Raw genomic sequence first — 17,140 nt, 5'->3', positions numbered from 1 at the left:
CTGGTACCTGGGGTGCACCTGTGAGCCCCCTGGGAGATGAGTCCAGCCTGGGGAACCGCCCGCCCCGCCCCGCCCCGCCGGCACGGCCCCGCAGCAGCCCCAGGCCCGGGCTCCAGGCTGTGGGTGCGGGGGGAAGGGGCTGCGGCCGGCCGTCTTACCGAGTCCCCCCTCACCTCCCTCAGCCAGCACAGACGCCTGCGGCTACGACTCGGCAGGAGAGTCCGGCAGTGGCCACTTCCCGCCGCCGTCCCCGCTCTGGGAGCCGAACCCCTTCGAGCTGGCGCCACAGAAGCCGGCGGAGGCCCCTCCCGTGAGCGGCCCCGAGTCGGGGCTGAGCTCTGCCGCCGACAGGGAAGCCGCCGGCGTGCACCGCGCACGCGGAGTGAACGGGATGGTGAACGGCCGAGCCGACGGCGGCACCGCTCTCCCCAGCCCGTCCGCCCTGCTGTCCCCCACGAAGGAGCCGCCGCCTCTGCTCGCCAAGCCCAAGCTGTGAGTACCCCTGCCGCGTCCACCGTCCGGCCTCTGCCAGGGGCCTGGGGTCCAGGCCTCCCCCGGGCAAGGCCTCCTGCAGGCAGGCGTCCCTGCTGGTGTGACCTTGCTACTCAATGGGGCCCCTCACATGTAAAAAACACCCCAAAGCAGAGAAGCAAGTGAGAGGCTTGGTTCAACCTGCCTTTTGCTAAAAACCGTAGCTGGTTTCAGCTGCGAAGGTGTCCTGCCCGGGGGCAGAGGTCTCTTCAGAGGGTGGGGAATGGCCTGCTCAGAGCTGGCCTGTGAAAATCCCTGCCACTGTCTTAAGTGGAGGAGCTGGTGAGGAAACCTGACTAAGCCCAGAGCCTGCAGCTAAAGATGGAGGCTCCAGGTGTGGCAGGCTGCCAGAGGGGTGGAGGAAGAGCGCCTCCCGCAGCCCAAGCCGCTGGGTGCAGGGCTCCACGAAAGGCGTGCTCCCACCCACACCACCTTCCTGCGTTGTTCCCACTATTACAAAAGGGTGGTCGCGCTTGTATGCCCGGGGTGTGCTGGCACCACCGGGGAGGGTGGTGGTGAACCCATTAGAGAGTGAGTTAAAGGATCCCTCTGAGCAGAGCAGAGCAGAGTCCCTGCCCTGACGGAGGTCGGCGGGAACGTCAGAGTCCTATCACTGAGGCCGTGCATCCACGAGGGTGGACCCTGCAGGGCCTGTGCTCCCCTCGCTGTCTGGGGGAGGGGTGTGCTGTGGGGCAGGAAGGCGGCCTCAGGACAGGAGTGACTGCTTACTCCCCCTGCCTGTGGCTCCTTGTGGGAACAGGCCAGTATTCAGATTAGGATGGCATCTTACATTCGTTCATCACTTTATTGTTTTGGGGGCAGTTTCATGGGCATTATTAGACCACTTAAAGAACAAGTCAGCCAGACTAGTACCTGAGTCAACAGATGGGAAAGGAAACTTCTGCACTGCCCTGGATCACAGCTTCAGAACTTGCTTTTATTATGTTTTGCAATGAACACATCAGGCTTCCTCCTGTATCTGCCAGGCTCGTTTTGTGGGCGGTGGGCTGCTCAGGTGTGTACAGTAGCATGTTCCTCACCTAGACGAAGCCCCCGTGAAATGCCGGACAGGTCTCAGCAACTCAGGCCATCTGAAAAGAGGTTTATGCCCCTGTAGCTCCAGCCCACTGAATTAGTTGCCTCTGCTGTCTGCTTTTATCTTTGCATCGTGAGTGTGTATTTGCAGTGCTTTTGATGAGGCAAGGCACCAGCCCTCCTGGGGTAGGGAGGGCAGATGTCCACTGACAGCACCTGCTGGCTCTTGAGTGTAAATCACCGGAGAGCGAACAGGAGGGGCTGCTCACAGGCCTCGCAGCCTCTGTATCTCAGGGGTTTCAGCAGCTCTTCAGCTCTAACTTGACTGTGTGCGGGGTGTCTATAAAAGCTGGACAGAACACTTCTGTGGTTGTTAAGAGCTACTTGAATGGCTCGGGCACAAGTTTGCAGACTGACATCATGATCTGCTTACTAGTCAGGTGTTCAGTTAAAGTCAAGTCCAGGGAAGGTGGAGTTCAGTGTCTAAATTCCCTTCGTGAGGAAATTGAGGGAAACTTGGCAGCTTAGAAGTCACGTGCTGGTGGCAGGGTTTCGTCCTGCTTTCTGTTTTCAAATCTGTGTGTCTTTAAGTATATCCTTAGAGCATCCCTTCATGATGTCCGTGTTGTATGAGTACCTTCCAGTTACTCCGGAGGAAATAGTATGTGATTGATCCTTCCAACATATATATCAATTTTTAAATTTTCTTAGGAATTGTAGCACTTTTTTGGATTTTGTTTTCATCACAAAGCGAGTGCATGCTTGAAGTGGCAGGTCAAACAATACAGAAGTGGTTGAGGGAACCAGTGCCAAGGTCTGGTATGAGGCCTTCCACCGCTTTCTCTGTTATTGTGGTCTTTTCTGAGAAGGTTGGCTTGTCGTTTTAAAGTTTGTATCTGTTGATAGGAATGCCATTGAATGACATCTATAGATAATGTGGAATGATGTCCAGGGTGTCAATGATTAATGTAACCACTAAGTAAAATTCTTATAATAACTAAAATTCTTATAGATGTCTTTTTCTTTTCATACTTTGGGAAAAAATGAAACTTTGCATCTTATGATTAGCAGTGGAAAAACTGGTCCACTCGAATCTTTTTTCATCAACCCCTGATTTTACTTCTTTTCATAGAAAAGGAGAGGCTTATATTTGGGGAGTGGGTAGGGAACTTTATGGCATACCATTCATCTGAATCATTTGTAAGCAAACAGGAAACAATTAGGAGGGACTAAAAATAATAGGAATTTAAATATTTACTCTTGTTAAGTGAATCTGAAAAGTATTTGGTTTGTTAGATTCCTGAAAAAGTGTCATTGTCAGAAGGAAAATCTCTTTGTATTTTTCCTCTCAAATAGCTCAGTAGCAATCATAGGAGGGGGAAAGAAAGACTAAAATGAAAAGGTGGGAATGTCCTGAATTCCTTTCTGCAGCAAGGTTCTGGAACAGAAACCCCCAGCATGGGTCTTGCCGCCCTCCCAGCCCCTGGCTGTCTGCCTCTGCCCTGAGGGAGACCCCAGCCCAGGGTTGTGGGTTCCCACGTTCACCCCCAAGGCGGTGTCCTTGGCTCAGACTCTGCCCCTCCAGTGTGAATTCACTGGGGTTGAGCGAAGCGGTTCAGTGAGTTCCAGGTGCTCACACACCACACCGCAGACCAGCGGGCACATTCACTCCACCCAGGGAGAGAGTCCGAGAGTCTCTGTGTCTGACACCCAGCATCGTCCCTCGCAGTGCATGGGAGAGAAGTCAAGTGCGGCTGAAATCATAGTGCTTATCAGAGCGAAAGAGGAGGGAAGGAAGGTAAACCAGCTTGTGAGCTACTTGTCATGTTCTCGTCCTTGTTCAGAGCCCACTAAGTAAGTCGACAAATGCTACCTGAAGAGGCAAAATAAATACACCACTCAGTTTGTTAATAGGAAACAAAATCCCATCTCTTTATTCTTGCCAAAAAGCAGTCCCTGAAAGACACAGGTGTGTGGCGTCTCCAGGGACAAACCTGGAGGGATCTCGGGGCCTCACTGAGCAGGGAGCATGTGGAGAACACGGAGAAGCTGGTCCCGTCCTCTCACCAAGCGCATCTCCTGCACCAGGCCCAGAGGCATGGAAAGAGCGGACGGTGCTTTGAGACCCCGTCTCTTCCTCCTCCTTTGATGTTCTTCCTCTGTGTGTGGAAGGAGCCGATGAGGCGTCTGAGAGGAGACGAGAGGAGGGGAAGCCGGGGCACGTCCCCGTGCTGGACGCAGGCCCGCTCAGCAGGGAGACAGCGCGGGTCCTCCGCCCCTCAGAGCCCCCTCTGTGTCTGAGGATGGAGGCGTGACCCTGAGGTGCGCCCTGCTCCGTCACCTGCCCGAGGTGTGGATGGAGCTTCCTCTGCTTGCTTCTCCCTGCCGTCTCCTCCCCTGGCCACTGGAGGAAGCAGTGTCAGGATTCCTACCTGAAAGGGCCGAGTGGCTGCTCAGACGGACTGCCCCTCGGGATCCTTGCGTCTTCCTTCCTCCTTGCTCTCGCTCCCCCCGTGAGCGCCCCGGTTCTTCCTGCAGCGCTTGTCTCACAGCGGGACAGGCCCTACAGATGCACTGCTGCCTCCACGTCGCCTGGCCCAGTTCTGGGCTGACATCTGCATGATGAGGAGCAGTGGTGAGAGCAGAGAGGAGGAGGGGCAGCCTGGGCCCCTCTCATCAGAGGGTCAGCTGAGCCGGGTCTGCCCTGCCTGAAGCTCCCCGTGGTCCCCACCCCGCTCCTAGACACGAAACCGGGGCATGGGGCTCCCTCGCCTGGAGTGTCCACTCCCTGACGTGTCCTCGGGCTGCGGACGGCTAGCTGTCCCTTTCTTCCCTGTTACCACCTGCCCTGCTGTGTCCCCAGCTGTCCCCGTAAACCACTCTCTGCTGTCCCCACAGCACGGAGCTGCTTCTGATCTCTGCTCACTTGCCTGCAGGCTGGTTTGGGTGATGTTTCTCCCACGGTGATGCTTCTTACCGTGGAAGACCTCACTGTCTTCTCACTGCGTTTTGCTGGGTCCTCGGTCAGGACCTGACAAAGCGTAAACACGCAGAAATATTTTGAATGAATGAAACAAGAACAGACCCACAAAGAGAAAGAAGTCTTTTCTGTTTAGAGTGACCTCATTTGTCAGGCTTGCTTCTGACCCAGGTACACTATAGGGTTTTCACTCTCTGTCCCCACCAACCACAGAGGTTTCTCACTTGACGGTACTTCCCACTGACCTGCTTGTCCTAGAAGCTGAGTGAATATGAAGGATCAAATCAAAACCCCACTGATGGAGTTACAGTAGAGAAGGACATCCAGGGTACTTGATTTGGGAGCCTTTCCACTTCCTCATTTCTTCTGTGTCCCCTTTTATGAATATCTTACTTTACGACGCTGTGGATACCGTGAGCTGTAGGGGGAAGCGAGGGACCCTTGCACCCTGCTGCCTGCTGGCCGGAGGACAGGCACCCTGCTGCTTCAAGGTGTGTGTCCTTGACGGGTCAACACCGTCTGATGCAGAGTCTGCTTACCTTCCGAGGGCGGCCGGCTGCTGCTCCCCATCCTGTATACGGGGGACGCGGCCCAGGCCCCAGGTACAGCCCCGTCAGCACACTGGAAGTTTTCCTTCCTTTCACCTTTGCTGGCTGGGGTTCAGAAGCTCACTCTTGCATTCTGTCACTTTGCCTGTTTGGCTTTAGAACACAAATGGTCTCCTAGGTTAAGCCTTGCCTGCTAGATCTGAACACACACAACAACCAGAAGATAAGGAAAGCAGTTGGGGGCAAAGTAAGGAACAAAGGTCACATCACACCCTCTCCCAGCAGATGTGATGAGGTCCTTAAAGGTACAGAGATGTCCTAAAGGAAGCTTGAGTCCTCCTTGTGTCTAAAATAGAGTTGGAAGTATTTGCTGATAACACTACATATATTTGAAGTAGTTCTCAGCATCCAGAAGGATGGTTTGTGTTCATAAGTGTTAGGCGCTCTCCGTGAATGAGTGCATGATGACGCAATGTCCCTTCAGGGAATCCATCTCATCTAAGTGCACAGGAGGGCCTCTGGGGTGATCGCAGAGTGAGCTGGAAAAGGTAGTCCCTGCTGGCTAGAGACCTTTTATTTTTAAAGAGGCAGGGACCTGGCTCAGAGAAAAGACAGAGCCATGTATGAACCACATGCCCAGAGACAGTGCTCTGAATCTGGTGTCCAAATATTAACAAAAGTGTTGAGCAAAAACTACTAGCAGAAACTGATGTGTGAGCTGAATACTAATTTTGTGAAAGAAAACAAGTACCATTTCAACAGACTAAATGTGTATTATGTGGGAGTCTCTGGCAGTCCAGCAGTTAGGACTCGTGTTTTTACTGCTGAGGGCTCTTTCAGTCCTTGGTCAGGGCACTAGGATCCTGTAGGTCACGTGGCATGGCCAAAAAAATAAATCAGTATAAGTTACTACTGTGTGTTAGAAGGAAACACAGCAGATGTTACCAGGAGCTCTCAGGGAGGTGGGCTGCTGAGCAGGTGATGTTTTCTTATTCACTTGATTTCCCAACTGATTTTTCAACAATATGAGTTCTTTTATACTTACAAGTGTTATTTTAAAAGAAATAAGCCCTGGGCCTTCCCTGGTGGTCCAGTGGTTAAGACTCCATGCTTCCAATGCAGGGGCCTGTGTTCTGTCCCCAGCTGGGGAGCTGAGATCCTACATGCCTCGTGGCATGACCAGGAAAAAAAAAAAAGACATAGACATTTTTTTTAAAAATCCAATTTAAAAAATTTATTAACAAAATAAGCCCTTTTGGAGCCTGTCTGTCCTGTCCTCCGCCCTCTGTTCAGCCTCAGCTCAGTCACCAGGGTCAGTCGGCTCTGAGCACAGCTGGAGGCAGGAGGCTGTGGCCCTGTGAGCGCCCACCCCCCACCCCCGGCCCCAAGCCCTCCTCTCCCCCGAGACACCGGGGGCTCCTGGACCCCCCCTGGGCTGTGACCACATCCCGGGAGCCCTCCCTGGAGAACACCCTGTGTTCCAGACAGACTCTGCTCCCCACTCATGTCTGTGCTCCTGTCCTCTCCGCCAACCCCACCCGCTTCCTCCAAAGGCATCTCAGGAGTTGGGATGAAAGTGAGAGGAGTCAGACATCGCCATCGTAAAGCCCAGATGAGCCAAGTGTTTTACAGATCAGCCTTGCGTGGCCAGTCTACACAAGAAAGTAGGGTGAAACTTCCGGCTCAGAAGCAGTGGGGAAGGAGAAGAGATGCAAGGAGGAAGATTGAGGTTCCGAGTCGGACAACAGTGCTGTCAGGAAAATGCCTGCCGACAGAGGAAGGGGGGCTGTGACGAACCGGGTGAAGAAGAGCCAGGCTGAGGCCAGCGATGAGAGAGGCCAGGGAGTCCAGGACAGGAGCTGTGTGCTTGTGGAAACGGGGAGGACCCATGGGGGTTGGACACTGGCCCACGGCGCCCCCAGGGAGCCTGGTCTCAGGACTTTGTTGCAGCCGTGGCCCGCCCTCCAAGGTCGGGCACACCGCGTCACAGCTTTCTCCTTGGCCAGCACCACCAGCCAGCCCTTGCTGGATCAGAAAGGGAAGCAGGTGAGGCCGCATTGGGGCTTGAGGGGGAAAGAGCTAGGAGCCAAGGGAATGGACACCAAGGATGAAGGTGACTCAGGAGGGGAGATGGGAGAACAGGGAGATGGGGAAGCAAGCAAAGCGAGAGAGGATGCTGAACATTCAAAACCTCAAGGCAGAGGGACTTGCAAGCAGCTGAGGCGCTCCAGGGATGTCTGAGTGTCCAGTGGAAGTGCCGGACGGGATGTCATAGTGTGGAGAAGGTGGTCAGGGAGCCCGAGGTGGACACTTTGCTGGGTCTGACTCTTTGCAACCCCATGGACTGTAGCCTGCCAGGCTCCTCTGTCCATGGGATTCTCCAGGCAAGAATACTGGAGTAGGTTGCCATGCCCTCCTCCAGGGGATCTTCCCAACCCAGGGATCAAACCCGGGTTTTCCGCAATGCAGATGGATTCTTTACCATCTGAACCACCAGGGAAGCCCAAGGAACACTGGAGTGGGTAGCCTATCTCTTCTCCAGGGGATCTTCCCAACCCAGGAATCGAACCAGGGTCTCCTGCATTGCAGGCAGATTCTTTACCAGCTGAGCTACCAGGGGAGCCTGAAGTGGACACTTTAGAGGGAACAGTTACATGGATGACGACTAGGGGAAGCAGTGAAGCTGTCAGCAGAGTGAGGACCTGGCCAGGGCTGGTGTCAAGCTGGGGACAGGGATGGTGGGAGGGGCGCAGAGACCTTGAAGAGAGGGGGCCACCCTGGGGGGGTCAGCACTGTCCTCGGAGTGGACCAGGGAGTCCAGGACCACGCAGGATGCTCCTTGGTCAGAGAGGATCATGACAGATTCCCTAACATTCTTAAGACTTCAGTAACCTGCGTCAGTACAGAAGCATTTCCAATGACACTGTTCGAGGAGGCGGGGTGTTGTGTGGGAACAAGGTCCCCATAGATAACCCTGCAGAGGGGCTCTGTGGGGCCAGAGCAGGGGGACCAGGAGGAGAGGCAGGGGCAGGACCATCAGGCGCCCTGGGTCACCTGCTGGGGTTCCACACTCAGCGACCCAGGCAGTGTTTGTACTGAGAAGCAGGTGGCCATCTCCAGTCCAGTTCACACTTTTTTGTTTGTTGCTTCTCATTTTATTTCCATAGTAGCAGTGTGTTCATTCTGTGGTTACCACCTCTTCCATCCAGGCAGGACCGTGAGTGGGTTTTTATTGCACAAGCCTCTTTCCTAGATTTTGATACTGTAAGACAGTCATTCTCAGCTAGTGACTCTCTAACCCATCGGTATTGAATTTCAGTTTGTGTCTACAACTTTTACTACTACAGAATTTATTTCTATCTGCTGCAACAGACCAACATTGGGTTGCCAGTTTTGTTTCTTTTTTTTTTTTTTTTTTACCATCCATTTCTTTTTTTCTGTGAACATGTAGATTCTTCACTGAAAGGAATCCATCACCTAATGGTGAAAATATTAGTCACAGGGAGCTTTATTTGAGTTAATTCCTCTTACATGTGTAAAAGCAGACTGCTCATTTTCTCAACAGACCTAAGGATAACTGTTTCCTTACTTGACTTAAGTTATGATTACACAAACCTTGTGGAGAGCACTGGAATGGATGTCGGTTTTTGAAAAGTTTTTCCATATGTGGCAGGGAACTGGCTATTCTTTCATTTGGTTTTAAGAATAAGGTCCTTATTAAACGAGTTGGATAAAACACATAGATTTTCATGAGACACATTGGCTGGATAACCGTGTGTAAATTGACACACAAGTTTGCTCCCTTATTCAAAAGGAAGCTATGAGTTAATTGTAGTTAGGACCTGCAGCTTTGCTGTGCGAGGTTCACGTCTTCTGACCCTGGGTGTGGAGGTCATACGAGGGTGACGTGGGCGCCTCCTGTGATCAAGGCTGTGGGAAGGATGTGTATTGACTCTGAAGGTTTTTGATGATGCTCAAAAGCCTTTGTAAACAAGAGCATTCAGTTAGTGTCCCTGTGTCTCGCGTCTCTCCCCTATCTTAACTCAGAAACCCTGGAGTGTGCCTGCTTATGCCCTGCTTTGGTTCACAGCGTCCCATGGGTCCCCTTTGTATGTCTGTGAGGGCGAGGGTGTATCTTTTCAAATGGTCTTTGCGACTCCAGCCTCCTGGTATGAAGCTAGTGACACCGTGGATTCACTAACATACTCTCCAAGTATTTTTTCCTTCTCTCTGCATGTTGGGAACCACAAGGAGTAGGTCCCGCTCACTGGTGTGCTTTTTTATCTCAGAGGATTTTATAAATCGGTCACATATGGGTAATTATATGGCTCGGCTATCATTGCAAACTTTTCTGCTTTCCTAGTAATAGCCATTAAGTGTGAAGTTTGTGAAAGATTTCTGGAAAGACCACAAATATTTTCTTGTCCTTGTTTCTTTCTTCATTGGAAAATAGTTCCCGTGCCATCTGGTTTCTGGGATGTATCATTGTGTTCAGTACCATCTGCAGCAAGAAAAATAAAAGCCGTCAGACACGGCCTGAGTACCGTGCAGTGCACAGTGAAAGATCTCCTGTCTTTTCTAACTTGGACTTTGTAGCTTGGCCTCTGGACAGTTTGGCCTCTGAGTGAAGCCTCATTCTGGGGGACTTGTTTATCGTCGGTTCCCTCCTCTCCTTCACAGCTGTCGCTTCCTTTGAGCAGCATCCTTTACATCCAGTGTGCATCCTGTCACAAAGCAGCCTCACACTCAGAGGGGAGGGTTCCACAGTGAGGCCTGGAGAAACAGCAGGAGTTTCACTTCATGTGTTCTCATTATCCTGCGTTTAAGAACTGTATTTAGTCTCGTCCTTACTGTGACAGTCTGACACTAAACAGCTGTCTTGCTAGAGAGAAAGATAATGAAGAAGTTTTAATTTTTACCCAAAAATGGCATACGGAAGTTTCTAGAAGCAGTGAGATGGCCCCTGTCCGAGCGTTCCTTGAGAAGTTGATTTCTGCCAAGGGCCACTGCCCCCGTGGTCACTGTGTGTCGCCCACGGGGAAACAGTGAGGCTTTCTCTTGCACGTAACGAAAGGTCAAAGACCGCTTGCACACAGTCCGTAGGAAGCAGTGTAAGTAAACTGGAATTCTCCCACAGTCGTGAGTGGGTGGAGTGAGGAAGGGACGGCTTTGCATGGCCACCTTTGTGCTGGCTCCTCTCACTCAGGACTGAGGAGGGTGCCTTGGAAACCGGAACCCTGGCGCTGGGGCCACCTGCCAGTCCGCCCTTGCTCTGCATCCGGGCCTGTCCCTCCTCGGCATGCCCTCCTGCCTCAGTGCCTGGCAGCGTGCAGGCAGGCTGGTGATGTGCTAGACGCCACCCAGATGTAGACCAGGCCTCAGACCTAGAGCTGGATTTGGGTGGAACCCCGTGGCTGAGGGGGTCCAGGCAGACAACAGGCATCGGGGACAGGCCCCAACTGGGCGTGTTTGGGGAAGCCATCCCGCCAGGCTGACTCTATGTCATGGGTTTGGGTGGGACGTTGGCCTGAGCTGAATGGCCTTTTGCTTAGGAGCTTGACCTCTGGAAAATGACCAGAAGTCGCTCCAACACTGTATCTGTAGATGATAAATTAAAGTTTCGAATTCCTCTGTCTCCCAGATCCTTCCCAGCCTGCAGTGTACACTCCACAGGGTCTTGTTGTTCAGTCATGCAGTTACCCAGCCGTGTCTGACTCTTTTTGATCCCATGGACTGCAGCATGCCAGGCTTCCCTGTCCTTCACCCTCTCCCGGAGCTTACTCAAACTCATGTCCGTTGAGTTGGTGATGCCATCCAACTGTCTCATCCTCTGTTGTTCCCTTCTCCTCCTGCCTTCAAGCTCTCCCAGCATCAGGGTGTTTTCCAATGAGTCAGCCCTTCGCATCAGGTGGCCAAAGTATTGGAGCTTCAGCTTCAGCATCAGTCCTTCCAATGAATATTCAAGACTGATCTCCTTTAGGATGGACTGGTTTGATCTCCTTGCAGTCCAAGAGACTCTCAAGAGTTTTCTCTAGCACCACAGTTCAAAAGCATCAATTCTTTGGCACTCAGCCTTCTTTATGGTCCAACTCCACAGAGTCTAAAATAAACTAATTTAGGGTTGTATGAGAAAATAACTGAGTTCCTCTAGCTTGCTGCGTCCCACTTGGTTGTGAGCAATCTCTCATTTACTCTGGATTTATTCCCAGATTGAGTCATTTTCCCCCAGTGTCAAATTTCCCCTGTGATCTACTTTCACATGAAATTAATAGACATCAACTTTTTTGATCTTTTTTTATTAATTTTTTTCCTTGAGCTATAATTGTCATGGAACATCATATTAGTTAAGATGTGCAGTGTGTTTCCTATATATGATTGTGGAATGGCGACCACAATAAGTCCATTTAATACCCATCACTATGAGGAGGACATTGGAGACCTATTCTCTTAGCAGCTTAGAAATGTACAGCACAGCATTGTTAACTGTGGCCAGCATGTGATCCGTCTCATCCCAGAACAACTGGAAGTATGTAGCTTTTGATCCCTCTTCACCCGTTTCACCTACCCCTCACCACCTCCAGACTCTGGCAACCATCAATCTAGTCTCTCTATCTGTGAGTTCAGTTTTTTGGGTTTGTGGTTTTCTTTTAAAGATTGCACATAAAGATGAGATCATACAGTTTTAGTCTTTCTCAGTCTGTCACGTACCATAATGCCCTCAGGGTCCATCCACGTTGTCAAAAAAAGCAGAATTGCCTCCTTTTTATGGCTGAATGTTGCATGTGTGTGTGTGTGTGTGTGTGTGTGTGTGTGTGTAGAAGTGGGGGGGAGAGAGGGGACACCCTCCTGTCTTTATCATTCGTCCATCAGCGAATGCTTAGCCTGCATCCATGTCTTGGCTGTTGTGAATGGAGCTATAGCAAACAGTGGGGTGCAGCTGTCTCTTCAGAATAGTAATTTCATTTCCTGGAGGTAATTCCAGAAGTATAATCACTGGACCAGAAGGTAAGTTCTGTGAAGTCTCCCTACTGTTCTCCATGCTGACTGCACCAGTTTACATCCCCACCATCAGCGTGGGAGGGTTCCATTCTCTCCACGCCCTCTCCTGCGTTTATCTCTTACAGACTTTTCGATGATGGCCATTCTGACAGGTGTGAGTGGATACCTCCTTGCAGTTTTGGTTTGCATTTTTCTAAGGGTTAGTGATACTGAGTGTCTTTCAGCTGTCTGTTGGCCATCTGTGAGTCTTCCTTAGAAAAATGTCTGTTCAGGTCCTCTGCCCATTTTTAATCAGGCTGTTCGTTTTTGTTTTGTTTTTTTTCTGCTGTTGAGTCCTGTGAGGTGTCTGTATAGTTTGGGTATTAACCCTTGATTGGTCAAATAACTTCTGTTTTAGTGGGTCTCCTTTTTGTTTTTGTCAATGGTTTCCCGTGCTGTGAGCATGTCTTGTTCTAAGAAACAATCTATTCACTTATGGTCCATGTTGACTTGAGTGTGTAATCAGAGCACTGTCTAAAGGTGAAACAGGATTATTGTGGAAATTACAGGAGGGAAAAACCAGTCTATACAGTCATAACCTGAGAGTCTCCACCATAGGCCAAACGCTCCCCCCCTGACAAAGGCACATGGTGGGTGGGTTTATCCTTATGGGAGCAGTGACTGCTGTCCTACGTGAAGAGTAAGTAGACACGTTGGACATTTTTCCTCTGAAAATGCTTAATTGCTGCTACTTATACAACCTGGATGTGTCACACTGATGTAACATTTCAAAATAAGGAGTTGCGTAAGTTACCGAGAAATTGTTTCAGCACCTTTTTGCAGGTGCAGGAGACCCAGTCTGATGATTGGCGTGTCTGGGAGATGGTGCTCAGGCTCACCCAGTCTATTTCCCGTCTTGGTCGTGGCCTTCTTTTTATGATGAACTATCTGTAGCCTTGTCGGGTCTTGTTGAGAGCACCAGGGCAGCTAGTCAGCGCCTTCTGAACACTGTGGCTGCTTTTTCTTTTTTAACTGAAAAAGTTCTTTTTAAACAGTGTTTTCTTCATTTCTGCTATGCAACAGATTGACTCAGTTATACGTGTGCAAACACGTTCTTTTTCATATCCTTTTCCGTTATGGTTGTCACAGGACACTGATTGTAGTTCCCTGTGCTGCCATTCCGTAAGTAATGGTTTGCATCTGCTAGCCCAAACCCCCACTCCATCCCTCCCTCCTCCTGGGCAGCCAGAAGTCTCTTCTCTGTGTCTGAGAGTCTGCTGCTGTCTCATAGACAAGGTTGCTTGCATCATATTTTAGATTCCACATATGTGGTATTTGTCATTCTCTGACTTCCCTTAGTATGATAATGTCTAGCAGTGGACCATTGCTACCGATGGCATTACTTCATCCTTTTCACGGCTGAGTAGCATCCCATTGTGTGTATGCACCGCAGCTTCTTTATCTGTTCATCTGTTGATGGACATCTAGGTTGTTTCCTTGTCCTGGCTGCAGTGAGCATTGGGGTGCATTAAATGCTGCACTTCTTGTGTTATTCTCCTGCTGTGACAGTGTCTGAAATGCAGGTGTGTCCTGTGCAGTCCCCGCATTCTCTTCTCCATTCTTGACCAGCTGCTCTGTGGCTCATTGCACAGCTGTTCCTCCTGACTCCCCTTCACTGTCATCCTGGCAGTGCCTTCCCCTCTTTCTTTTCTTGGTTCCTGGCTCCTAAATGCCAAGTGTTTCATTTTTTCATTTTCCTCTCTCATATGCCAAAAGCTCACACCCTCCAGTAGCTTTCAAAGAAAGCATAAAGGACCAGTGGCTTCTGGATCCAGACATGGAACAACAGAGTGGTTCCAAATCAGGAAAAGAGTACATGAAGGCTGCATATCATCATCCAGCTTATTCAGCTTATTTTACTTATTTGACATCATACGAAATGCCAGGCTAGATGAAGCATAATCTGGAATCAAGATTGCCAGGAGAGATATCAACAACCTCAGATATGCAGATGATACCACCCTAATGGCAAAAGTGAAGAGAAACTAAAGAGCCTCTTGATGAAGGTGAAACAGTGGAGTGAAAAAGTTTGCTTAAAACTCAACATTCAAAAAACTAAGATCATGGCATCTGGTCCTATCACTTCACAGAAAATAGATGGGGAAAAATGGAAACAGTGATAGATTTTCTCTTCTTGAGCTCCAGACTCACTGCGGATGGTGACTGTAACCAAATGAAAAGATACTCCTTGGAAAGAAAGCTGAGACAAACCTAGATGATGTATTAAAAAGCAGAGATTGCACTTTGCCAGCTAAGGTCCATAGAGTCAAAGCTGTGGTTTTTCCAGCAGTCATGGGCGGATGTGAGAATTGGACTATAAAGAAGGCTGAGTGCCAGAGAATTGATGCTTTCCAACTGTGGTGTTGGAGAAGACTCTTGAGAGTCCCTTGGACAACAAGGAGATCAAACCAGTTAATTCTGAAGGAAATCAACCCTGAATATTCATTGGAAGGACTAATGCTGAAGCTGAAGCTCTAATACTTTGACCACCTGTTGCAAAGAGCCAACTCATTGGGAAAGACCCTGATGCTGGGAAAGATTGAGGACAGGAGGAAGAGGGGGCAAAAGATGGTGAGATGGTTGGATGGCATCAGTGACTCAATGGACATGAGTTTGAACAAGCTCTGGGAGAGGGTGAAGGACAGGGAGAGCTCTGTGTCAGGGATGACATCATGCTCTGTATCTCTCTGCAGCTATTAATCATTGGAGGGTTTTTTGAGGGGAGGGTGACTGTCATTATTGTTGTTACTTAGCTGTCCCCCACCATTTTTGGCATTTTCTCTATTCTCTCAAGTTTCTTTCTTTCTTGCTTTCTTTTTTGTATCTACTTGCCCTGAATTCTGTGTTTGAGATTTTCCTTAAACATCTCATGATCAGTGACTGGAAACTGTCTGGTTGGCTGCGGCTTGCTGGCGGGTAGCAGTCCCCCTAGTATTCGGCAAGGACCCCAAATGCCAGGGTCTACAGGCCTTTCCTCATAGATTGCTCAGTTTCTCAAGAAGGAAAAGTGTTCATTTCCTTCCCTGGCCAAGACTGGACAAGCAGGGACTGCTTGGTGACATCTGGAGGCTGGGAAGAAGGGGCTGGCCTCATCCCTAGGTGGACACATCCACCTAATTCCTGTGCTCATCTTCAGCTTCTTCCCTCGCCCCTTCCCTCTGCTGGTCAGGTGTCGCTGGGTCTGACTATCCGCACAGTGGAAGCCTCCTGGCTCTGAAGGACAGGAGGAGGTGTGGCTGAAACTCCCGGAATGGGTGGAGCTGGTCTCCCAGGAACCCCAGGCTGCCCGCTGCTCCGCCACCCCCCACCTTTGGAGGAGGCTAGTGGCCAGGCCTTCAGTTGCTCAGGGGGCGTCCTTCCTATTGCTGTCAGCTCCTGGTTCCCACCCTGCTGTCCTGGAAGTCAGTGAGGCTCCCTTCATTCTTATCCCAATGAAACTGCAGTGGTTCTGTCTCCCTCCCTCCCCTCTGACACCCCTGATCTAAGAAAGAAACAAAAATAGAATGTTTCCATTGAGTCCACCACGTTTTAGTAAAAGCCTATTTGTGACTTTGGACCCTGTTGTTAAGGGACACTGTTTCCAGTCTCAGGAAACAGTGTAGACTGAGGAGAGTCCCCTACTGCAAATGAGGTGACCTTGAACAAGCCTCTCACATCCCGTCTCAGTTCCTCCTTGAGTCAAGGGCATGTCGATGTACCTGCTTCATGGGACTGTGGTCTTAGGAGCAATGTGCTGGGACAGAGCGGAGCCACAGGGCGGGCACCCAGCTGGTGCTGCCTACGTTTGTTGGCATTGTTTTCATTAAGGCAATGCGGACAATGACTCTTTTGTTCCTTGACTACACATAGAGAAAGTTTCTGAAATAAGCAACTTGCAAATCTTGCAAAGTACAAGTGAATTTTTCCTAGGTTATGTTCCCTCCCACCCCTCCACCGCAGCTTCACCTTGAAAATGTAGTGAGGAAAAAATTTTGATGGAAGAATCACTGACCAATTAGGAGTTCTGGTTTTCATTCAAGTCCCCTAGAGTTCCTGAAAATTACATGTTTGAACTTTTTTATATGCTGAATATCAGAAATGAGGGGAGTAGGGACTTTCCTGGCGGACCAGTGGTTAGGGCTCTGCACTTGACTGCAGGGGGCACAGGTTCAGTCTTTGGCTGGGAAACTAAGATCCCCCTGCTGCATAGCACAACCGAAAAACAGAGAGAGAGAGAGAAATGGGGTGGGGCGGGGATGCTGTGCTTATATAAGCCTGCAAAATGTTGAGTCTGTTCTCTGGGGCAGGCTCAGCTCTGTAGCCATGCAGAAAACACTGCTCACGGACCACAGGAGGCCCTCAAAGCACTTTAGTAACCAACTGATCTGTCATGAAGGAGAAGTTTCTAAATTCACCAAGGCCTGCCTGCGTCTCCTCCCATGACAAAGAGCTCTGGAAACTTCAGGCAGCCCAGGACCCCTGTCCGTGTCTGCAGCCCAGGACAGACCCTCTTCCAGCGGGAGTTTCTGCAGGACGCTTACTGGCCAGCTCTCCTGAAGCCCCTTCCCTCTCTTGTTGCCATGCAGGTGAGTGACTTAAGCTCAGTGCCAGGTGGTGAAGAACTTGAAGAGCAAGTGTAGCGATGATTCAGAGGAGCCATAGTCATGAGGGAGAGAGGAAACTGAATGTGTGTTGCTGGGGCTGAGCCCAGAGCAACCTGAGCTGATGTAGGGCAGGCTGGTGGCCTTTTATTGGAGAAAGCCAGTTGCTGCCCACCCAGTCCAGAAGTTCAGGGTCTGTTGGATCAGGGAGCATAATCAGAAATTTCAGAAGCGTGTAGGATGTTTGCGAAAGGCTCCAAAAGTAACCATGAGCTCAAAGGGCAATTTTTCCCTTTTCTGACCTTAAAATAATGCCATTCCTAGTCAAACCAAGGTTATCTGAGGGTAAATCAAAGTGTTAACTGATGTAGAACGTGATTCATCAGAAACGTTAAAATATACATGATACATTTATTTTATGTAATCTG

General features: G+C 50.2%; 1 protein-coding gene across 3 annotated transcripts in view; it reads left to right on the top strand.

Annotated features, from left to right (window-relative positions):
• PALLD (palladin, cytoskeletal associated protein) overlaps positions 1-17,140 on the top strand; it is a 374,447-nt gene that overhangs the window by 198,034 nt on the left and 159,273 nt on the right. For all 3 annotated transcript variants that reach the window (XM_070480713.1, XM_070480716.1, XM_070480715.1), the window contains exon 10: positions 183-492. In XM_070480713.1, coding sequence (XP_070336814.1) covers positions 183-492 — 310 coding nt within the window. The remainder of the gene's footprint in view (positions 1-182; positions 493-17,140) is intronic.

Source organism: Odocoileus virginianus, chromosome 18 (genome assembly GCF_023699985.2).
Source record: "Odocoileus virginianus isolate 20LAN1187 ecotype Illinois chromosome 18, Ovbor_1.2, whole genome shotgun sequence".
In the NCBI taxonomy this organism is placed as follows: domain Eukaryota; kingdom Metazoa; phylum Chordata; class Mammalia; order Artiodactyla; family Cervidae; genus Odocoileus; species Odocoileus virginianus.
Note: the sequence above shows the minus strand (reverse complement) of the source record. Positions and strands in the feature narration are given on the sequence as shown.